General features: G+C 30.6%; 1 protein-coding gene across 1 annotated transcript; it reads left to right on the top strand.

Moving 5' to 3' along the window:
• Positions 1–1708: 1708 nt before the first annotated feature.
• LOC136985778 (phosphatidate cytidylyltransferase, mitochondrial) lies at positions 1709–22738 on the top strand. Its single transcript, XM_067283132.1, is given in 9 exon segments — positions 1709–1866; positions 9335–9517; positions 10221–10238; positions 10240–10314; positions 11848–11998; positions 15830–15969; positions 16048–16213; positions 18993–19055; positions 22213–22738. Coding segments are annotated over 9 exon segments (1032 nt in total). The 5' UTR covers positions 1709–1725; the 3' UTR covers positions 22308–22738.
• Positions 22739–23658: the final 920 nt, after the last annotated feature.

Raw genomic sequence — 23658 nt, forward strand, 5'->3', positions numbered from 1 at the left:
TCTACTGTACACAATTTAAGGAATTTTTAAAATGTGTTAGATTGGTCACTCGGTGTGATAAACCCTTACGTAAGATAACCGTTATATAAATCAAATACTATAATATAATACGAGAAAGTATTTATTGTGACATCGTCACAACGCCGGCTACAATTTTTAATCATATTTTAAATTCATTTCATTTAAAATATTTGTTCTACATCTCAAACTAGTAGTGGCTTGCCCCAGTAAATCATACTTTTCCTGTTAGCAATACAGTCGTGTGGATCATCTATCTAACATCTTTCAGGGGAAAAGTTTTAAATTGAAATAACATGACTTCCGGTTTGCTTCAGAAATTCTTATATAGTTAATTGGGTCCTCCTGCCCCTAAGGTATATATATAAGGTATACAAGGTATACAAAGATATATATATATATCAATATGGGCCTATAGGATAGATATATATATATATCAATATGGGCCTATAGGATATTAACTTATTTTATTTATATTATTCATTATATTCCAACAAATATATATATATATATTTGTTGGAATATAATGAATAACATATATAAAATAAGTCAATATCCTATAGGCCCATATCCTATTCAAATGGCGCCAACGGATCAATCGTGATTGATAAATCTATCTCCCTAAAATATTTTTGGTCAATCTCTATTTTCGGTATAATCTATATTCTTTTGGAAATGCATATAATAGAGTTATACAAGTGTTCGTGGTCTGTTCGGATATATCGGATCCAGTCTCTTACCAAACAGGACGCCCCATTGTGAACCCGGCAGAACCCATAATTGGCTTGCTTAAAAAAGCCTTCTTAGTGTCCACAGGACAGAGAGAGTTTAAAATAATAATATTAATATATTCGTATTACAATTTTTTAATCGTTCTGAGTATTTAAAATCAATTTTTTGGTACTAAAAATTTGAAAACTGTTTTCCTTTTCTGCTGTTATAGTATGCAAACAATTTTATATTGATATGTAAATAAAATAGAATTTTTGATCATAGATAAGTTTTCAGCTACACAGTATATTTTTTAATTGAATATAAATTTCATTAATACTTAAAGTTTGTCTCATGAAATCTCTTCAATCGGTTATACCTTCAAGTACTACGTATGTAGCTTATACACGCGAGAAGTCCAGTATATTACATTATTTATTAAGCCTAAATTAATGATCTGCTTTGAAACAGATTCCTTTGTCGAAGGTAATTACTAAATTTTTAATGAAGAGAGATAACGCATCTTTAATGACCGTAGGTGAATATACAATGAACTAAACACTATTTCGAGAGCATTTTCTGAAAGTTTCCGCTATTCTCTGATGAGATTTTAATGGCAATATTGATTATGTTAATGTTCCTATCGAGATATGTAGCTCTTTTATTATTATTTTTTTTATAAAAATTTGAAAAATGAAAATGGAATAATTATTTAAGGACCGTATGTATTTTCGGGTTACAAAAATAATGATATTCGATTTCAATACATAATTTACTTATATTTTATGATTTTTAATTTGCATTTTATAATCGATTCTGATTTATTATACGTTTAACTTATTCTTTAATTTTTTGACGAACTTTAGAGCTTTCAGACTTAAAGAAATTCTACTTTTTTTTTTCTTTCGAAATTTTTATTTATAATTATTATTAAAATCTAAATGAATAAATTTAGTTCTCTAAATTGACGCTAGGGGATTACGTAACAAAATAAACATGGCTGCCTCCAAGGCACTTCTCGTTATGAATAAAACTCTGGAACTTTTACTTTCACGATTTCCCGATCGTAAAAATTGTAGTTTAGCATTTGCTTACGGTTCCGGTGTATTTAGACAAGCAAAAAACAATGAACCTAAGGTACTATTATGATTTGTACAATTAATAAACTGTTATTTTATAAGAGATTTGGATACTTGCCATTAAAAAGTACTGTTTTCAATTATTTAATGCACGTGAAAAGAAATAAAATACGGTTTTAGTATATACAATATTTAAAAAAGAAGAAATATAGCGAAAGAAGTGAAAATATAATCCTTTATTTTCACTTTAATTATATTTGTAGTTAATTTGTATTTTGCTTCAGTATAAAGGGTAAGATGAGAACTCTGAATGAGGGATTTGTCAACCCCAGTTATATATACCCTGTACGAGCAAAAAATTGAATGGAACAATATCTGTATATGTAACCCTTTGTGAGATATTCACCTCCAAAGGTCTGTTTTTTTACCATGAATCGGTATACTGTCTATTCTCCATGCTCCGCATGTAGTTATGCACTTTTTGCTGCTTGCTGTCACTTCCACTGAAGTCCCACATAGGGATGAGCCCCCAAACAACATCTAAAACTATATAACATCAAATACTCCACGAACAATCAAAGCCGGCATAGACAGTGAAGTGATGTGACTTCTAGTTGTGTGCAACTTGGAAGTAGGCTGTATCTCCTGAAGGGTCACATTGGAGGTATGGTTTCTTTGACTTTTTTGCTTCTACGGGTAAGATCTCAATCATCCCATTCAGAGTTGTAATTGTACCTGGAAGAGTCCCTATTTTTAAATTGTGAAAAATATTCTGCTTTTTGACTTTTATAATTATACTAGCAGATAGGCCCAGCATTGCTCGGGCAAAAGTAACGATAGTGAAGATTAAGATTATTACATTATAGTCACAGAAGAAAAAAAAATAATTTCATCAACAAACTAAATATTTCTAAAGAAAGGTCGAATTTGAAAATCGAATATTCTAATATTGTTCGATTTTCACGACGTGTTCTGATTATATCGTTCGATTTTCATCGAATGTTCTAAAGAAGAAAAGTCGAGAAAAACCGAATTAATCTGTTTAAATTTGAAAATCTAATATGTTCTGACATATTACTCTTTTTCTTATTTTTCCTCCAGCGCCTGTAAATCTTGCACGTCGCTTTCTCTTGTTCTCCATTGTTACTTAACACTTCCATTGTTGATGGAAGTGTTAAGCCTTAATCCTGTCCCTCTCCCCGTGGGGAGGAATTTCGAAAAATCCCTTCTTAGTGTGCGTTTTTGTGACGTACTGTAACTATGTACCAAATTTCAACTTTCAACTCCTAACCGTTTGGGCTCTTAACATTTCCATTGTTACTTCACACTTCCATTGTTACTTCACACTTCCATTGTTACTTCACACTTCCATTGTTACTTAACACTTCCATTGTTACTTAACACTTCCATCAACAATGGAAGTGTTAAGACTTAATCCTGTCCCTCTCCTCCGTGGGGAGGAATTTCGAAAAATCCCTTCTTAGTGCGTTCTCGTGACATACCCTAACTGCGTACCAAATTTCAACATTCAACTCCTAACCGTTTGGGCTCTGTGCTTATTATTATTATTATTATTATGTTGGGTTAAGTGAGATATATTCGGTTAACACCAGTGGCTGTGTACTATGCCGGACCAAAGTCAAGGCATAGTAACCAAAACAGAAATTAAAGAAATGTATCAGTGTGTGTGTCTGTATTCAGGAATTTTCTCACAATATGACATGTATTCAATATAGTGGCCTTCTGTAGTGTGATGTATGTGTTTCTATTCAATTGTAATGTGCCCAGGCTTTTGTGTAGTGTGTGTGGTATGACACCTGTAGAGGAGAAAACAACAGGTACAATAAGCACCCTATCCATCCTCCATAGATGCCTTATTTCATGGGCGAGTTCTGTGTACTTGCTAATTTTTTCAGTGCATGCGTTTTGTATATTGTGAGTGTTTGGAATGGATATGTCTATAATGTATGTGATTTTATTGTGTTTGTCAATGAGTGTGATGTCTGGTCTGTTGTGGTATATTGTTTTATCTGTGATTATGGCTCTGTCGTAGTACATTTTGTGCGTGTTGTTTTCCAATACTGTCTGTGGAATGTATTTGTAGTATGGTTTGTGGATGTCTACTAATTTGTGTTTCTTTGCAAGCTCTTGATGTATTATATTTGCTACTTGATTATGTCTGTGTAAATAATCTGTCTGTGCCAAGAGCTTGCAACCAGAAGTGATGTGTTGTATAGTTTCTGGCATGATGTGACATTTTCTGCATGTGTCATTTGTGAGTGTTGCATCTTTGAGTATGTGTTTTCTGTAGTTTTTAGTATTTATGACCTGATCCTGTATGGCAATCATGAATCCTTCCGTCTTCCCAAAGAGGCATCCCCGAGCTAACCAGCTGTTTGACGCAGTTTTGTCAACAAAATCCTGGGCCAGAGTCGTAAGGATGCCTGCCATGGAGTGCCTTTCGAGCCCACGATTGCTTAATGGTGTCTATGCTTTCTATATGTTGTGTTGTGTCCATATGATGTGAGTGTAAGTTTAATGGTGTGTTATTTGAGTCTGCTAGAGTTACTGCTTTATGTAATTGTGATGTTTCTTGTTTAATGTAGAAAAACTCTCGCAGTGACTGTATTTGTTTGTAGTGAAGGTTAACTATGTCAATCAGGCCACGTCCGCCATCTTTACGTGGAAGGGTTAATCTTTCTGTGGCAGATTTAGGATGATGATGTTTATGCTTAGTAAGTGTTGTTCTTGTTTTCCTTTGAAGTTGCTCAAGATCTGTGTGAGTCCAATGTATAACTCCAAAAGAATATGTGAGTACTGGGATGACATATGTGTTTATTGCTTTAACTGTGTGTTTTGCATTTAACTGTGTTCTGAGAATAGCATTTAACCTACTTTGGTATTCTTTAATTAATCTTTGCTTTATTTGTGTATGTTCTGTTAGTTTGGCCTGTTGGAATCCTAAATACTTGTAGAACTCGCCCTCTTCCATGGATTCAATAACGTCTCCATTTCCAAGTGCAAAATCTTCTTTCTTCAGGATTCCTTTTTCTATGTGAAGTGTTTTGCATTTATCTAGGCCAAATTCCATTTGTATGTTCTCGGTGTATGAATGTGTGATTTGTAGGAGTTGATGAAGTTGTTTTTGTGTGGATGCATAAAGTTTTATGTCATCCATGTACATGAGATGTGACAGTGTAAACTGTGTTGTTTTTTCATGTCTGATATTGTAACCATATTGCGTGTTGTTGTAACATGTTGGATAATGGATTCAGGGCTAAGCAGAACCAGAGAGGACTCAAGGAATCTCCTTGAAAAATTCCTCGCCTAATAAAAATTTGGTTTGTTTGTATGGAAGTGTTACTAACCCTGAGATGTAGTGTTGTTCTCCAGTGCTGCATAGTTTTTTGAAAGAATGCAATGAGTGATGGATGTATTTTGTACATGTGTAGGATATGTAGCAGCCAACTGTGTGGAACACTGTCGAATGCTTTTCTGTAGTCTATATATGCCATGTGTATGTTTCTGTGTTGTTTGTGTGCTTGCCGTAGAATGAGTGAATCTATGAGTAACTGTTCTTTGCATCCCCTGTGGTTTCTACGAGCAACCTTTTTGTTGTTCCGTAAGAATGTTGTGTTCTTCAACATGTTTGTATATTTTGTTTGTGATACATGATGTCAATAATTTGTAGAGTGTTGGAAGACATGTAATTGGTCTGTATTGTGTGGGGTCTGTGGTATTGTTGTTTTTAAGTTTCATGTAGGTGATGCCCCGAGTAAGAAAATTTGGCATGTCTTGTGGATTGATGATGATGTGTGCTAGGTGTTTAGCTAGTTCCTGGTGCAGTGATGTAAACTTTTTGTACCAGAAATTGTGAATGTTGTCTGCACCAGGTGTCTTCCAGTTGTGTGCTCTGTTAACAGTGTATTGGAAATCATGTATGTTTATTTCAGCACAGGGCATAGTTGGTATGTTGTGTAAGTTTCTGTTCTCCTCTTTGATCCAGCCTGCTTCAGCATTGTGCATGACAGCACTGGACCAAAGAGAAGAGCAATATGTTGTGAGTTCTTCTTCTGTTAGTGTGCCACTGTGCTGTGTATCAGTGTTTGCTTTGTTATTAATTTGTCTGTAAAAGAGTTTTTCATTGTTTGTAAATAATTTATTTTGTTGTTTTCGTAGTGTACATGTTTTGTATCATTTGAGTCTACGTGCTTTGTAGCACGTTTTTGTTTTAGTGTATCAATGTATTCTGTAATGCATGTGTTGTGATGATCATGTTTTGTGTGTGTTTTTATTTTCTTGAAAATGTTTTTGAGCTGTTTCCTTAATTTGGGTGTTATGTTGTTTTTAGTGTATTGTGTTAGCCTGCCTAATTGCTGTCTAATGTCATTTATTTGTGTTTCTATTCTTCTCTGCCAGGCAGGCTTGTGATAGAATTTGTGTTTTCTGTGTATTTGTCTGTGATTGTACTTTCAACCCATGGTGTGTCACTATTGTGACTGCCCCAGCATAAACTAATGTATGAATGTCTGCGAGTGTAGAAATTGAATGAATGTAGTGTGGTGGTGAGTGTTTACATAACTTAGTGTTTTCCTTACTTCCTTTGACGTGATTATTTTTGATATTTGTGGTCTTTGTGTGGGATCTGTGCCTGTATATTTAGTAAGTGTTTCCTGAAATATAAGTGAGAGTGTATTAACTAAATCCATGTCTATGTTATCAGTGATGGATGAGGAAGTGTCTGTAGTATTGTTAGTGGTAATTGTTGTATGTATGTTATTATCAATGCTTGCTGCTGGATTATCCTGACAGGTTATGTGATCTTCATTAATGTTAGATGTTTCTGTCTGTTAATGTATTTGATCAGCAACCTGTTGTTTAATAAGTTCAAGTGTTGTTTGTGGAATAAGGTTGTTGTGTATAATTGTTCTTTTTTGATCAACAACCCTTTGTTCGGTGACAGTGAGATGAGGATACTGTTGTGTGAATCTATGGTGTAGTTGTTGTCTGTATGCTGTCATGTTTGTTTCGAGTTTTGTGATGGTGTAGTAAGTATGGATGATAAACTCGTTCATTTCTACTGTCCATTTCATCCGTTGGCGTGGTTTTCCAGCCTTTGTTGTCTGTGGATGCATTGCCACAGAAACACCAAGGCTGGCTTGGTTCCTCACATCTGTTGAGGGCATTGCAGTAGCCATGCTTGGGCCGGTGCTGCTTTCGCCACCAGTAACCAAGGGAGACTGTGACCTATTTTTCGAACATGAGCCTCTGCTTAACCCACGAACGCAGACCTTGTTAACCCGGGTGACGTCCGAGCCGGTATCACACTTTGATCTAGTTATTACCATAATAAATATCACCACAGAATGTGGGTGTGGTCACTCTTAGCTTCATTTCTCCCCATAGACCTTACTGGCATGGGTGTCCCTACCAGGAGCTTGTGCTCCAGCCTGCATTGCCCTATGGATCAGTAAAATTACTGGGCTTTCCCACCACGACCAGGTGGTGACCACGAGAGAGTTATTATTATTATTATCAACTCGTCTCGATTATATATATAGATTCAAAACTACAACAGTAAATATTCATTGAATTAAGTCAAAGATGAATTACATACAAGTTATAGAGTAAAAACTTTTTAATATCAAATTTGTATAAACAGTAGCCCAATTGATGATTTACTGTTCAATCTGGTAATGCTGTCTGTTGGAGAACAGTGAATATACATCCCATACAAGTACCATGGTCTTGCTGATCAGTTATGAAAAGTTTTTGGTTTTTGCTAATTATCTTAGTTAAGAAAAAGGCAAATAAAGCAAACAAAGCTATGCTCAGTGTCATAATTAAATGTTTAATGTTACTGTTGTTGGAAATCATTATTTTGTAAACAAGAGTATACAGATAAGTAAAATGTTCATTGGTTGTTTGTAACATTGTCTTTGATATTGTCAGAAACCTAGAAAATCAAAGATGATCTAAAAGAATTGATCATGTGACTTATCTGAGGTCTTGTTAGGGTGTCCAGTTTAATGTCCCACGTTTTACATTTCAAAATCTGGTCACTTTATTTCAGTGAAGGATTAAAATGAAGAAAGTATTTTGGAATAAATTATTTTATTGTACTGGGAATAATTAGGCTACTATATTTTGAAGAATTTAAGTGGTTTTGACTTAACTTAATAAAGAAAAAGAAAATCAAGAATTTTCAGATTTTATTTTGTGAATTTCTCCACCTTAGATTGATGAAAATGTGCTGTCAATTTTTTGAAGAAAAATTATATTACTTTTCTGAATACAATTATTTAAAAAAATTTTAAATATTTTAAAAGCTGTCAAATTTTAAATTACTCATATTTTCAAAAAGAATTAAGACACATTAAAACATCACTAACTCAACACCGGAATGCAGTAAATAAACAAAACCTTCAAACCTGTTACCAGTGTGTTCTCCCATGACTACAAAAAACGAAAAAATAGTTCGTTACTAACGTTTTCAAACCTAACCAGTTCTTCCTCAGGTAATGTTGAATTCCTGATAGAATGCTGATCAAATAACTCAATTTGAAACAAACATGTGCCTTTTGCTTACATCATCTTGGGCATGCACTCTCCAGTAATTGACACTATTTAAAAATTTTTGTCCATAAGCGCCTGCCATGCTCACTACTGATGGAATTATCTCTTCCTTGTGATTGATGCAATTATTATCTCTGAGGCTAGCTATGTAGATGCACATGGCCTCTAACCACCTAAGGTGGTGTGCGTGTTGTGTGGTGCAGATAACTCTCGCCTGATTAAAATCTGGCTCTATGTCTGGATCTGAGGCATAAATGGCCAGAGCAGTGGTGGTCTTCTCATTCTGTATATTAGCTGAGTGTTCTTTCAATCAAACTCCTAAAGAGCAGTTTGTAGAGCCTATGTAAACTAGGTTTCTGTTGCATCTATGACCCTTAATTGGGATGCTGTATACACTGGGGAGTCTTTCCCGGTCAGGATGGTCTTTTCCGTTACGTAAGATGTTAAATAAAAAAACACATCTTCTGTAAGTGATGCGGATGTGGCTCTTTTTAGCTATCTTGGTATTTGAGCAATTTGAGATATGGGTTGTATGTGACCAGAATTATTTTATCATTCTCATTTTGAATCATTTTATCATTATTATTTTATCATTTTTATGATTACACTTATAAAAATAATTTGATATAAATAAATAAGTAGTTTTGATAAAATTGCAATTTTATTTATTTATTTTTTGAATGATGATTTATTTAAATGGCAGATCTTGTTTTAATTAAATTTTCAAATTAGTTATAAACAGAAGTCAAGTTTAAACTAAATATTTTCTACATCATTTAAACCCAACACCAGAAGATTCAAATACTGACTTAAGAGCATATTTAAAAATATTTTTATTTTTATTGAGAAAATTAGATTATAATTATGATTTTCTATTTTTTAATAATTTAATTAATGTTAAATTTTCTTTAATAATTAATCTTAATAATTAAATAATTTATCAATTTCAGAAAAACATGATTGACTTTGTGATTGTTGTGGATGATTCTTTAGCATGGCATTCTGAAAACTTAATTAAAAACAGAGCAGATTATTCATTTTTAAAATATGGGTCAGCAAAATTAATAAAATATATTCAAGAAAATTATGGAGCAAATATGTATTTTAATACTTTAATACCAGCTCAAGACAAGGTAATTATTTCAAATTTTATAATATCTAAAGAATTAAATTATTAGAATTTATATCTTTTCATATAAACCAAAAACTTTTGTACATTAAGCAGTTTATTAAAACAAACAAAAATTTTTAGCCTCATAGTTGCTATCTTTATCTTACAAACTCTTGTAATATGCAAAGGACTATAGTCATTGTTAAAAACAGCTTTTTTGGGCTGCAATTTGAAAAATTATAGACCTATAAATTCCCACTGTCTTCTGTCTGTTCCTCTGTCGGTCTTTCCTTAATCTCGAGAACTGAGTTAGATAGATGAAAGACAAGAGAGGATAATGAGAGATAAGAGAGGATATGGAGCAGATATGGCGCAGGAGAGCCTGATTAACTATATACAAACTTCCAATGCAAACTGGAAGTCAAGTTATTTCAATTCAAAACTTTTTCCCTGAAAGCAGTTAATAGATGGTTGACACAACTCCATTGATAATAGAAAAGTATGATGTACACAGACAAGACACTACAGTACTAATTTGAGGTGGAGAGCGCATATTTTAAATGAAATAAAAATATGATTAAAAATTGCAGCCTGACATTGCAACGATGCCACAATAAATAATTGCTCATTTTATTTAATAAATTGTTGGATATACAAAAGATTTTAGTTCCAATGTATAAAATCTAGTATAATTATTTTTTAAAATATTTTTTATATTTTTTTAGATGATTAAATATGGTGTTAATTAGCACCAAAGATTTGTTACAAGATCTTAAAATTTGGAATACGTTGTATGCCAGTGGACGTCTTCATAAACCAGTTTGTTTCATTTTAATTACAATTTATTAAAAATAATAATAGATGATAGAAAGAGATTTAAAATAACTGATAAGATATTTGAAATATACAAGAACTATGAATCAATTTTATAATTTTTATCCAAAAGGATATGAAATTCTTATATACGAGGCGTGTTTTTAAAGTAAGTACCGTTTTAATATAATGCCGCTGGAGCGCTGCAGTTGGCACTTAGTGCATGCGCGCTGTGTACCTACATCTGTTGGGAAGCCACAAATGCCATTACGGAGCCAGTCGACTGTGTTTACTGTTGTTTGTGTGTTATTGAAATGCCGCCGCTCATTGAGAATCCCGCCGACTGCGAAGTGCGTGCCGTTATTCGTTTTCTCAGTGCTAAAGGCTCGAAAGCGGCTGAAATTCATCGCCAAATCAGTGAAGTTTATGGTGAAAGCGTTATGAGTGATGGAATGGTACGAAAATGGGTTAGGGCCTTTAGTAATGGCTGCACAAACATTCACGATGAGGAACGAAGTGGGCGACCTTCAGTCATTATCGACGATTTGATTGAAAAAGTGGACTGTAGAGTGAAAGAGAACAGACGATTCACGATTTCATCTTTATCTAAAGAGTTTCCTGCAGTTTCAAGAAGTGTTCTCTATGAAATTGTGACCGGACGATTAAATTATCGGAAGTTGTGTTCCCGTTGGGTGCCGAAAATGTTGACGGAGGAGCACAAAACCAAACGTTTGGCCAGTGCATTGACTTTTCTTGAGCGCTACAGTGACGAGGGAGATGATTTTTTAAGCCGTATTGTTACAGGCGATGAAACGTGGGTAGCCTACGTTACACCGGAATCGAAGCAACAATCCATGGAATGGCGACATTCATCATCTCCAAGGAAAGTCAAGTTCAAGCAAACAATTTCTGCTCAGAAAATCATGTGCACGGTGTTTTGGGACAGATACAGAGTGTTGCTTGTTGATTTTTTGCCTCATGGTGAAACGATCAATTCAGCTGCATACTGTGAGACTTTAAAAAAATTGCGTTGTGCAGTACAAAACAAAAGACGGGGCTTACTGAGCAAGGGTGTCGTTTTGCTCCACGATAATGCTCATCCACATACGACAAATCAAACTCAAGACCTAATCACATCATTTGGCTGGGAACAATTAGACCACCCTCCATACAGTCCCGACCTAGTGCCAAGTGACTATCATTTGTTTCTGCATTTGAAGAAGCATCTGGCAGGGCAGCGCCATAACAATCACGACAAAGTCAAAACGGCTGTTCTGCAGTGGTTGTCTCATCAGGCGGCAACATTCTTTGAGGATGGAATACAAAAGCTGGTCCCACGATATGATAAGTGTCTCAATATTAATGGGAATTATGTAGAAAAGTAGTGTAAAATATGGGCTTTCACATAAATAAAAATTTTGTTAAAAATGTTTGCTTGTTTTTTTTATATTTCAAAACGGTACTTACTTTAAAAACACGCCTCGTAGTATTAATCAAAATAAATAGTCCTGCTAATGATTTAATATTTATTTTATTTAGGTGAATTTTATATATAAACCTTCAAATCAAGAGTTAATAGAAGCATTGAATACTAACTTAAAAAGTGCTATTCATGCTGCTCTATTATGTTTACCTGAAGCTTTTACCAAAGAACAATTATTTATTAAAGTTTCAGAATTATCATATACAGGTATTTTTTTACAAAATAATTATTTAAAACTTATTAAAATTATTTCAAAGTCTAACTTTGTATATATTGTACACTTTTTGTGAAGAAACATGAATCATATTTTAATTATTATTTCTGCAATTAATTCATATACCATTTATATAAGAATAAAACAGGTTTCTTATATGATAAATTTTTAATAATTTTATATTGTTTTATACCCAAATAAATGTTTTATTCTATAATCAGATTCAGATAAACTACAATATTTTCATGCCTAAAACATGCAATGGTGTATACTCTGCAGAAAATTATTATAACAGAAGTAAAATCTCTACATGACTTGTTGTCTCACTGTATATCCTGCTGCATTGTTCCATTGTTCCATATGTGTGAATTTTTGATTGAAATCTAAATCATATAACCCACACCTGCTTTCAAATTGTCTTAAACACATAACCCATTGGGTTATTTGTACAAAAATATGGTACAAATATTGAAATGTTTGGTATACAATATATAATATAACTAGTGATGTAAGTATAGGAGACTAATTATCATAACTTCACTTTATCCAACACCGGAATATAATCAATTACATACCTCAAAGCCTGTTACCGGTGTGTGATTAACATCAAAAATGAAAAACTTAAATTTCACAAAAGTTTTTGAACCTTTTGAAGTTCTTCTTCAGGCGGTGACGAATTTCCGTCAGAATGTCATTGAATACGAATATTATTTGAAATTCGAACTCGTGATACTCAATGAAGCTTTACTAGGCATGTGCATTATATATGTAGTATTGAGAAGAATTTATAGCTCTTTGTTTACTAGCGCTTGCCATGCTACGGATAGATTTAATTCCTCTTTGTGGTTGATGCAAGTGTTGCTGAGTTTGTAGATATATAAGGCCTCCAACCACTTTAGATGTTCAGTGTATGGTATGCTGAGGATGATTCTTGCCTGGTTAAAGTTTGGCTTTATCTCAGGATCACTGGCGTAAATAGCCAGAGCTGTGGTGGTCCTGGAGTGTTGTATGTCTGCGATGTGCCCTTTTATTCTTATGTCCAAGGAGTGCTTCGAAGAGCCAATGTAAATGAGCTCTCTATCGCATCTGTGATCTTTTATTGGGATGTTATAAACTCCTGGGAGTCTATCCCAGTTAAGAATGTCCTTTCCATTGCAAAGGATTACAAAGAGTTATAAATTCTCCTCAATACTACGTATATAGTGCGCATGCCTAGTAAAGCTTCATCGAGTATCACGTATTTGAATTTCAAATAATATTCGTATTCAATGACATTCTAATGGAAATTCATCGCTGCCTGAAGAAGAACTTCAGAAGGATTGAGAATGTTCGTAAAATTTAAGTTTTTCGTTTTTGATGTTAATTACCCACTGGTAACAGGCTTTGAGGTATGTAATATAAGAGTATAAGAGACAACTGTAGGTTAAAATTACAATAGACTTTCTTAATAAATTAATGCAATATTTTGTTTCTTTTAATTATTTCTAGAATATATGGTTGATGAATTAATAGCCACCTTATGACCAGTGTTTGATGGACAGTTCTTTATTTTCTAAATGGATTGTACTGGCAGATGAGTTTGTAGTGTTCTGTTGCTACTGGTTGATGGTTCGGACAAAAAAACTGTTCTTTTTGAAGCCTATTCAAAGCTTTAAAGCCAGACAAAAACAACTCAAGAATTACCTTTTTGATCATTGTCCCTTCTTTTAAGGGATTCACTTGACCTATGATGGTCCAATTTGAAGCTGTGCTAGTATCTTACCTTCAAGTCTGCTCCTGTTTGGGATTCATGATGAATTTGTAAAAATTACATCCTGCCTCACCCCCCTCTGGAAAAACCAATCCTTCCAAGCAGAAAACAAAGCAATTTTGTCTTCTGCTTGGTAGGCGTAACAACACCTTTGTTAGGCCTACTTGACTGATATTATAGAATTAGTTGAAAACAGGAACTCTTTTACTAATTATAGAGTTCTATCTTATAAATCACAAAATGGAAAAGATGGATTATGTCTGACATCTTGATGATCTGTTAGAGAAATCTCTGCGTCAATTAGTTACCTGAATGAATACACTCTGACATCCTCTCATGAAAAAAATTAAGTCAAATATATGATTGATATTCAATAATTTAAGTGTTTAGTGATTGAATAAAATAGCATGAATTAGGACAGTTTTATCATTAGTGATATAATCTAATCATTTTTCTTACATATAATTAATGTATCAGTGAAAATCTAAATTAATGCAAATTAATTAATTGTTTAAAATGTGGAATTATGTTATCACTACATTCACTCTCAAACAACAAATTGATGGTAGATTTTAAAATGTTGATGCACAAATTTTTTTGAACTTGTATATTCTGTATATATGAATTATGAAGATATTATTCAAGTGTTATTTGGCTCTCTTAAGTTGTTGACTGCCAAACTGTTAATTATGTGGCATCCAAAATTAGAAGGATTTTTGAAATTATCAAAAAATATTGTTCTGCATTATTAAGGATTTTTGTCTTAATTTTATGTAAAAAAATCTTATCAGCTTGTATCTTCCATTATGAGATACCTTGTATTTATTTAACATACTCTTAATAATTACAATAATATAAAATAAACCATTGAAGTTGAAAGTATATTTAATTTCAAATTCAATGAAAGTACAAAGTGAAATGCATATTCTTATAATTTAAAATCTGTTTTCTTATTTGACTGTGTTATGTACTTCACTTTCATCATTCTTAAAAAGTGTTGTGTATGTTTAGAAAGTATGTTTTAGAAAGTATTTGATGTTTAAATACTACAATATATTAAATTCAAATATTGATTTTAAGAATATACTCATAGCTTTTTGTGTTGGGATTACATTTTTACATAACAGTACACAATCTGGACTAATGCAAATTGAAACTCAGTTTTTCATTAGAAACCATTAAAGTATTTACAGTTGAAATTGAATGACTCACACACTATAATTAATCACTGCTTTTCATTGGGTTTTTTACAGAGATTGAAACTGAAATGGATTGTTTAGTATTGTTTACTTTATTTTATAATGGAAAAAATGTGAATAGTATGATAGTAAAATGCCTTCTGAAAAGTTAAAAATGAGTTGAAAAATTTGAATTTTTACTGAGAAAACCAGGAAATAGATGAAAATTTTTTTGGGGATTTTGAGTGGGCATCTTGTTATAACTTTAAGGAAGATATAACATGTTGCATCATAAAATGAGGATAGGATATACTATAGTTATTAATAATAGTAAAATGTAAAACATCTTTACATTGTAGGACTGCAATTTGAAAAAATTGTAGACTTATAAATTCCCACTGTCATTCTTTTATCTGTCCTTCCTTAATCTCAAGAATGGAGTTAGATGAAAGCTGAGACCACATATGGAAGGCAGGAGCCCTGATTTAACTATATGTGAACTTCCAAAAGTTCCATAAGTTATGTTATTTCAATTAAAAAATTTTTCCCTGAAAGAAGTTAGATGACTGGTATTACTATTGCTAACAGGAAAAGTGTGATGTACAGGGGCAAGACACTACTAATTTGAAGAGGAGAACATATGTTTTTAAATTAAATAAATTAAAAATATGATTAAAAATTGCTGCCTGGCATTGTTATGATGTCACAATAAATATTTGCTCATGTTTACAATAATTTAGTTAAATTAAAAACTAATAAATTTTTAATTTTGAAGTTTTATTTTGAATTAATTATTAAGTTGTTGTGTTTTTATTAGTGTAAAAAATAAGCTGTCACTATTACAACTGAGAAATACAAATCTCTTAACAAATAGAAATTAATTTTCTAAATTTTAGGAGATTTTAGAATGTTATTTGGAGAAGATAAAAATAAAGTTCAGAATATTGTCCATCCTAATCTTGATGCATTTTCTCAACTTTATGAACCTGTACTGAAATCAATGAATGATTTACACATTACATCAGAAGGAATTGAGGTAGTATTTTTATTAGAATGCAGTCTATTAGAAATGGAATGTAAAAGTCTAAGTCCAGTTTGATTTTTTTTTGTATAGCATGACTGCAGTTCAAATGCCAAACTTCATCATCTTACTCATCTTCCAAAAACGGTTAGATTAAATATAACAACACTCTGGAATAGAGATGGTTACTTACAAGATATGGAAGATGTTCTTTTTGCAATCTCTCAAGATCCAAACTGTAAAGATTTTGTTTTAAAAGGTAATGCTAAAATTTCTTATTTTGTTTCAAATACAGGGTGTCCCTTGCTAAATGCAGTTTGCTTAACACAGAAAATTAATTGCAGCAATCCTTTTATATACACGGCAGAAGTTTTAATTTACGTGGCTTTATCAGCTGTCTTTACTTAACATAGATACTGTATTTTGATTAACGTGATTTTGATATATGCAGTAGGATTGAAGGGTCAGTTGTGTTAATCAAGGAATACCTTAAATATATCAAAATGAAATAAATGTAAATTATTATATTCATTTGATATAAACATCTAGCATAATGTATATCAATTTGAAGCAAATTATAAATTTCTTCAAACTAATTTTTTGGTGAATTTGATGAAGTTTTTAATGAAATAAATTAAAAAATATCTAAAATTAAATCAATTACTAATGTTAATCATACTATTATTATTTAATGAATTAAAATACAAATGTACAAATATTTTATATTTATTTATAATTGTGTTATTTTATAACAACATTAAAAAATTTGAATTTTATAATTACTTTGAAAAACTTTCTTTTTTTTGTTAAATTTCAAAGTTTTATATCTAAATAATAGATACATTACATAATAAGCTAAATCAAAGACGGCTCGTAATTTGTTAAAAACTTTAATTTGAAAGCTTCTGGTGTAGATGCTAAATATATTTATAATGTCTGTAGATGATTTTAGAATTTTTATTTATCAAAGAACACACAACTACTGCTTCCTTTTGGAATCTTTATTTAGACTACATATACATTTCAGGCAAAGGCCTTTTTTAGTCCTTGCTTTGCTTCCTCTGTGTTGTTGGGTAAGTAAGAATCATCTACAAAAATTGAATAGATTGCCAACTTTATTTAAAATATGATTTATAATTTTATAATAATATTCTGCAATTTGTCTTAACAATTTGTTTAGACAAATTGCAGAATAAATCACGACTCTTCTAATTTTAATAGGAAAATGTGTACATTTTTTCTACATGCACTTGACAATGTCACATCTATCATTACCACATACATAGCATCTACCATTACTGAAGTAAAAATGTATTATTGAAAGTCAAAAGCTTATTATTATTAGAATTATTTATTTTGTAATATTTAAACAAACAGTTATTCCTTAACATTCTTTAAAATAAATAAATTTAAAGTTAACTTCTATTTCTATCACTTCAAATTAGCTAAATAAAATGCAGTAATTTTAATATAATATATTCTTTCAGCAAATTTGCACATATGCACTAAAATGTACAAAATTCTCTTGCAAATCATTTATTTTTTTACAAATTGCAATTAATCAATTATATTTGTGAAAGCATAAATGTTAGGATAGTAAGACTAGTAAACAAGACAGTATATAATTTTTTCCAAATTTATATAAATATTTAATACTAACTGAGACTTGAATTTGGGAAATTCTGGTGTGCACACTGTTATATTTTAAATTCTTAAATTTTTACATTCTCATATTTATTAATTTTCTAGGATTGACTTACCAATATCAAAAGAATCATCAGATGTAAATATACTGATCAATTTTACTTAACAAATGAATAACAAATCAACTAATTGAATTTTTTGTTTTGATCATACATTCTAGCTAATGTTTATGACTACAATTATATCATTAATTTCTATTGCTTTATTATTTTGAAAAACTCTTAACTCTTAAATTAGATGATTGTTAATAAGTGTTAATCAGTGTGCTCAATATTTTTTATGTATATTACTGTATGTTTTATCTTTAAAACAATATTAAAACTGTTAGAAAAATTAAATAACTTTGATACTTTGAAACTTTTAATAAGTTTGCACTGCTTAACAATAACATCTTTTATTGTTTTGAAGTCATCAAATGTTTTAATTCAATTTACTTTAAATGCATATATTCTTTATCATACCGTTATTAGAAATCATTTAAATTTTATTTCAAATAAAATATTCCTGGCTTGTTTTTGCTACTTTTTTCACTCAAAAATGTCAATGTCATTTCTATCATTTTCAATTACCTTTTTTTTTAACACTTCACAAGTTTATTGATTCCATCTGAATAAAAATGTTTTGGTTTTGACTCAAAAAATAATTATACATACTGTATTGTGGGATTATTGTTTATAAGAAAGAATTCTAGATTTACTAATTAAATGTAAAATGTTTAATTAAATAATTATTTGGAAAAGAAAGAAATACATCTAAGAACTCAGTCTCAATGTTTTTGAACATCTAAACAAGAACTTTTGATGTCTCATGCATTCCTTTTTGTTAAGCATTTTCTAACATTATTTTTCTCATAATATCATATTTCACTTTTTAAGAAGTTCAGAACGTTTAAATGGTAAATACCATATAAATAATTATGCAATGATATAAATAAATAGAAATCAAACATGAGTGAGGTGATGGTAATTTTAGATTTGTTTCTCAATTTGTTTTGTTTGTTGCACCATCAAACTGATATGAGTGTATTATTCTTGTTTAAGACAATTGATTACTTGCTTCATTTAATTGCAACATTTGGCTATTTAATATCTACATCAGAAGTTATAATTTTATTAGGCTCTAAAACCTTATAATAAATTATATCATTCATATTCTTCCAGTTATAAAGTTTTTTTTTAATGCAGAGTTATTTTTGAAAAAACTTTGAGTTTTTAATTTTTTATGAACTGTTTTTTGACTATATTCAAAATTAAAGAAAAAATTATATGTGAAAAATGTTTTTCAAATATTTTATTAATTAATACTTTTAATTGATAAATACAATTTTTATACAGCTATCAGAGAAATTGTTTGGAAATATAGTTGGAAGCAGAGCTTAAAAGGATTATTAACTGCAGGTAAATAAAATTTTATTATTTAAAAACTTAATTAACAATTTACAATTGCTGTTTTACGATCACTCACTTTGTTTCCCTTCCATTTTTACAATTAATATTTTGTTATATACAGTATTTCGGTCATATGTGCTGTCTTTTCTCACTGATTATCTATGTATGGTATTATATAGTTAAAATTGTGTTTCCAGGAATCTCATGTTACGCCACTGTACTTAAAGGAAATAGGATGGTTTACTTAAAACAATAGCTTTCCAGAAACTAATTTTATTGTAAAAATTGATGATATTTTGTTGTAAGATTTGTTATAACTGAGAGCCTACTTTTTTCACTCTCTAAATTATAATAATTCACAGAACATTCACTTACTTCAGTGTTTTCCCCAGATCCTTTTTGCCAGGTGCCCTACCCATCTGATAAACTTCAAAAAAGTTCTGACTATTTTGTATTTCTCAAGTACAGTTCTATCCCAATTTTTAACCTATGTTTACTAGAACATGTTCAAAATTTAAACAAATACAAATTCTTTCCAGCAGATCAACTAATACCTCTATGTGAATTCATCTAAAATTATCTTTACTCATCTAAAATAAGTAAATAACTTTAAAAAAACAATAAATGTAGAATCCTGACATTGTGATGTATAATTATCTATTAAAACATTCTAAAAATTAAAAAAAAAATTTTAAGTTATACTCATCATTTTGTTTGAGTATTGTTTAACTGATGAAGCTGCAAATAAAGTACACAAAACCTCTTATCAGACATCTATAATGTACAAACCAAATTTAAATTAGAACTCTTTGAATTGGAGTAAGTAAAAATCCAATTAAAAGCATAATTCTAAAAATTGCAATATTTTGCATAAAATGGTAAGATTTGCACTTTTCACAATTTCACAGAAATTGCAACTTAGGTAGGTCCTTGTTTATAACCCATAGTTAGGCCAGGAACACACTTGCGTAAAATTCGGCATAAAATCTAGCATAAAACAGAAAGCGTAAAAATTTTTCTGAAATTTTGGCTGAAACAGAACTGAAAAAAGAGTAGAGCATGTCTCTACTTTTTATGCTGTAAAATTTCTCCAATAAAGAGAAGTCTTTTCTGTGACGTCAAAGTCAACACGTGGTTTTTATTCTAACAATGGCGGCAATGAGGGTTAACCTTATAATTGCGACGGTCTCGAAAAAAACAAAAAATAAATGAAATAGAGGGGTTTATTGAATCTGTTCAACCACATGAGTGTCACGTATAAAGACAATGTATTTAAACAACGTTTGCGGATGGTTATAGGTGCAAAATTTTAAATAACTGGTAGGTCTAGTAGAATCGATATATAGGCCTAGTGTTTAGATCACACGTTCTTTATTTGAATTTGGAATACAAGTATATTAATTTAAATTTTCTATATTATAGCAGAGGAAGCGGAGAAAAATTCAAGGTATGAAGGGATAGATATATGAGAGGAAAAATTAATAAAATTAGCACTGTTAGTGGCAGCGATGTTTCCTATTCGGCCAGAATTTTTATGTATGTGTGTTCTGGCATAAAAGCGAACTGAAACTGAACTGAAAGCTGATTTCTGATTCAGTTTTCTGCCACACAATTTTATGCACGTGTGTTCCTGGCCTTACAGTTTAAATCTCATCACTGTATTTTATTAAATTTATTCTTCTATTAATTTTGACGACAACTTTTTAATGTAAAGACAGGAAAACAATTTATTCAAAATTGGACATCTTTCTTACAGTTTGAAAAACAAAATAAAAATGATCAACATTTGATAATTTTAACTTAATAATAATATCTATATATATAATCGAGACGAGTTGATAATAATAATAATCAGTGCAGAGTCCAAACGGTTAGGAGTTGAAAGTTGAAATTTGGTACATAGTTAGGGTACATCACGAGAACGCACACTAAGAAGGGATTTTTCGAAACTCCTCCCCGTGGGGGAGAGGGACAGGATTAAGGCTTAACACTTCCATCAACAATGGAAGTGTCAACAATGAAAGTGTTACGTAACTATCAGGTTTACTATAATAGGATAATCTTAATTTTCACTAAAACGGTTAGGAGTTGAAAGTTGAAATTTAGTACACAGGGCACCAAATTTAAGTAACAATGGAAGTGTTAAGTAACAATGGAGAACAAGAGAAAGAGACGTGCAAGATTTACGGGCGCTAAAGGAAAAAAAAAGAAAAGAGAGTAATATGTTAGAACATATTCAATTTTCAAATTTAAACAGATTAGTTTGGTTTTTCTCGACCTTTCTTCTTTAGAACATTCGATGAAAATCGAACAATCTTAGAACATTTGATTTTTAAATTTGACCTTAATTTAGAAATATTTAGTTTGTTGATGAAATTACTTTTTTGTTTTTTGACTATAACGTAATAATCTTAATCTTTGCTATTGTTACTTTTGCCCGAGCAACGCCGGTAGTTACCTGTTAGTATTATGATCCTATTGTAGTATATTATCAAAATTACATCCAATATATTTAGGATAAAATAACTGATTTACACTTAACAGCATTTAGAAATGTGTGTTAAAGTTTTGGTTATCAATTACTTATAGTTTTCATGTACTATTCAGTTCTTATTTTTTCTTATATTTTTATAACCCATTTAATAACTTTTCCTTTCTTCTTGATTAAAGAAGGCATTTTTCATCATTATCAGTGTCAGATTCGTTAGTCTTGATATCATGTTTTGTAATTAATACATTTTTTAAATTTATGCATAATTACATTTATCTTAAATTTGCATCAAATAATGTGTTTTTCTGTTGTTATTATTGTTATTATTATTATAATAATTTTAAAACCCATTTTTCAATAAAGTGTATTTTTGAAAACTGAAAAGTGTAAATGTAAACTTTATGTTAAAATTATATTTTAAAATGTGCATATTATAAACATTGCTTTTAAAAAGAAAATAAAAGCACACTGAGTGTGGTGTTAACAGTTTTTTATTGAAGCTTTCAAGAAACTTATGTTCATCTTCAGGTGAATGAAATTCAAAAAACTGTTAACACCGCACTCAGTGTGTTTTTACTTTCTTTTTATGTGATATTTGAGTGTGAAGTTTGAGCTGTATTGTGTCATTGATACAATACAGCTCGAACTTTTATAATAATATAATAATTCTTTCAGGTTTGTTGAAATCCACAAAATATAGTGCACAGAAAATAATGAAAATGGTGTCAGGATCCAGAAATCCTAATTCATACTCTACTAGTATTGAATGAATGAACTACTATTAAATTACTTCAAATATTTTGCCCCTTTGCCTTCATCTTTTAAACTGTCAATTCTCTCTGATCAAAAAAAGGAATCTAGCTTGATGATAAATTAGTAAGTACAAGGAAATGCAAAATATCTTTACTAATTTTGTGTGGAAATATATAAATTCTTATTGAAAGAAAAAGAATGAAAGAAGAGATAATGTAATTCAAGAAAAATATCTTGAAGTTAATTTTTCAAATATAAGGCAAGTATTAAACTATAAATTGACTGACATAACAAATGCCTTAACAATTTACAGTTTTGATATAAATTAATCATGTAAATTAAAGTCTTAGGAAAATATGTACAGATGTAAATAGTAATAGATAACTTTTAAAATGTAATTACATTTGATTTTAAAAAATAATTTATATTAAAATCAAGTTATAAATTACTGTGTAAAATTTTCATTTTATTCTGTCTCAGACAGTAGAACAACACAAAAAAGTTATCTTTAGCAACTACTGTTTATTCTTATTGCAATAAAATTAGAAAATGTTGAAATTATATAATATTTTGATTATTTAAAAGTAGCAATCAATATAAAAATATATATTTAAATTAAGAGTTACACAGTATAGAGTAGTTAGAAGTACACAGAGAAAGAGGATAACTTAGTTGTAAAATGCATTTATTTAACTTATTCCTACACTTTTCTTTCAGTTTGTTACTTTATATTGGATTATGAATGATTCATTCTTTTAATATTTTCATTTCAATAAAATTAAAAATTACCTTTCAAAACTTTTTGTTTCAAACCTAATCTGATGAATGTAAGTTTCGTTAACTTCTAGAATTGTAGTGTTGCAAATAAAAAAGTAAAAGAGTTTTATGTACAAAAAATGTCATCATAGTAAATCACAAATTTTCCTAACATCAATTAGATTTGATAAACTTATTACAAATATTAACTATATTCAAAAAATTCTAAAATTTTAATATGACAGGAGAGAGGTGGGAAATTGTTTGGTTGTATGGTGGATAAAATGTTGACCCCATTTTATTCACTTTCTCACCAATGACCTACCATTAGTCTGAATCTGATTTGTTTGACCAGAGCTGTTTCCTAGTGTAGATATAGTGTTTTATATTGATGTTAGCCTTTGCTCAGAGAGTAAAGTTAGAAAGTCATTTGTTCTGAAGCGGCACTGTGTGAAACAATTGATTTTAGATCTGATATCCAGTGGCAACCAGTTAGATTTTTGGTGACAGTTGCAACAATAACTACCTCAATTGCAGGTTCCCATTTCCTGAAATGAGTTCTAGTAAGAAGTTAAGGCATCCAGCAGATCTTGAGTGATTCTTAAGATTCTT

Source organism: Centruroides vittatus, unplaced genomic scaffold (assembly GCF_030686945.1).
Source record: "Centruroides vittatus isolate TY-2023 unplaced genomic scaffold, ASM3068694v2 contig_979, whole genome shotgun sequence".
Lineage (NCBI taxonomy): Eukaryota > Metazoa > Arthropoda > Arachnida > Scorpiones > Buthidae > Centruroides > Centruroides vittatus.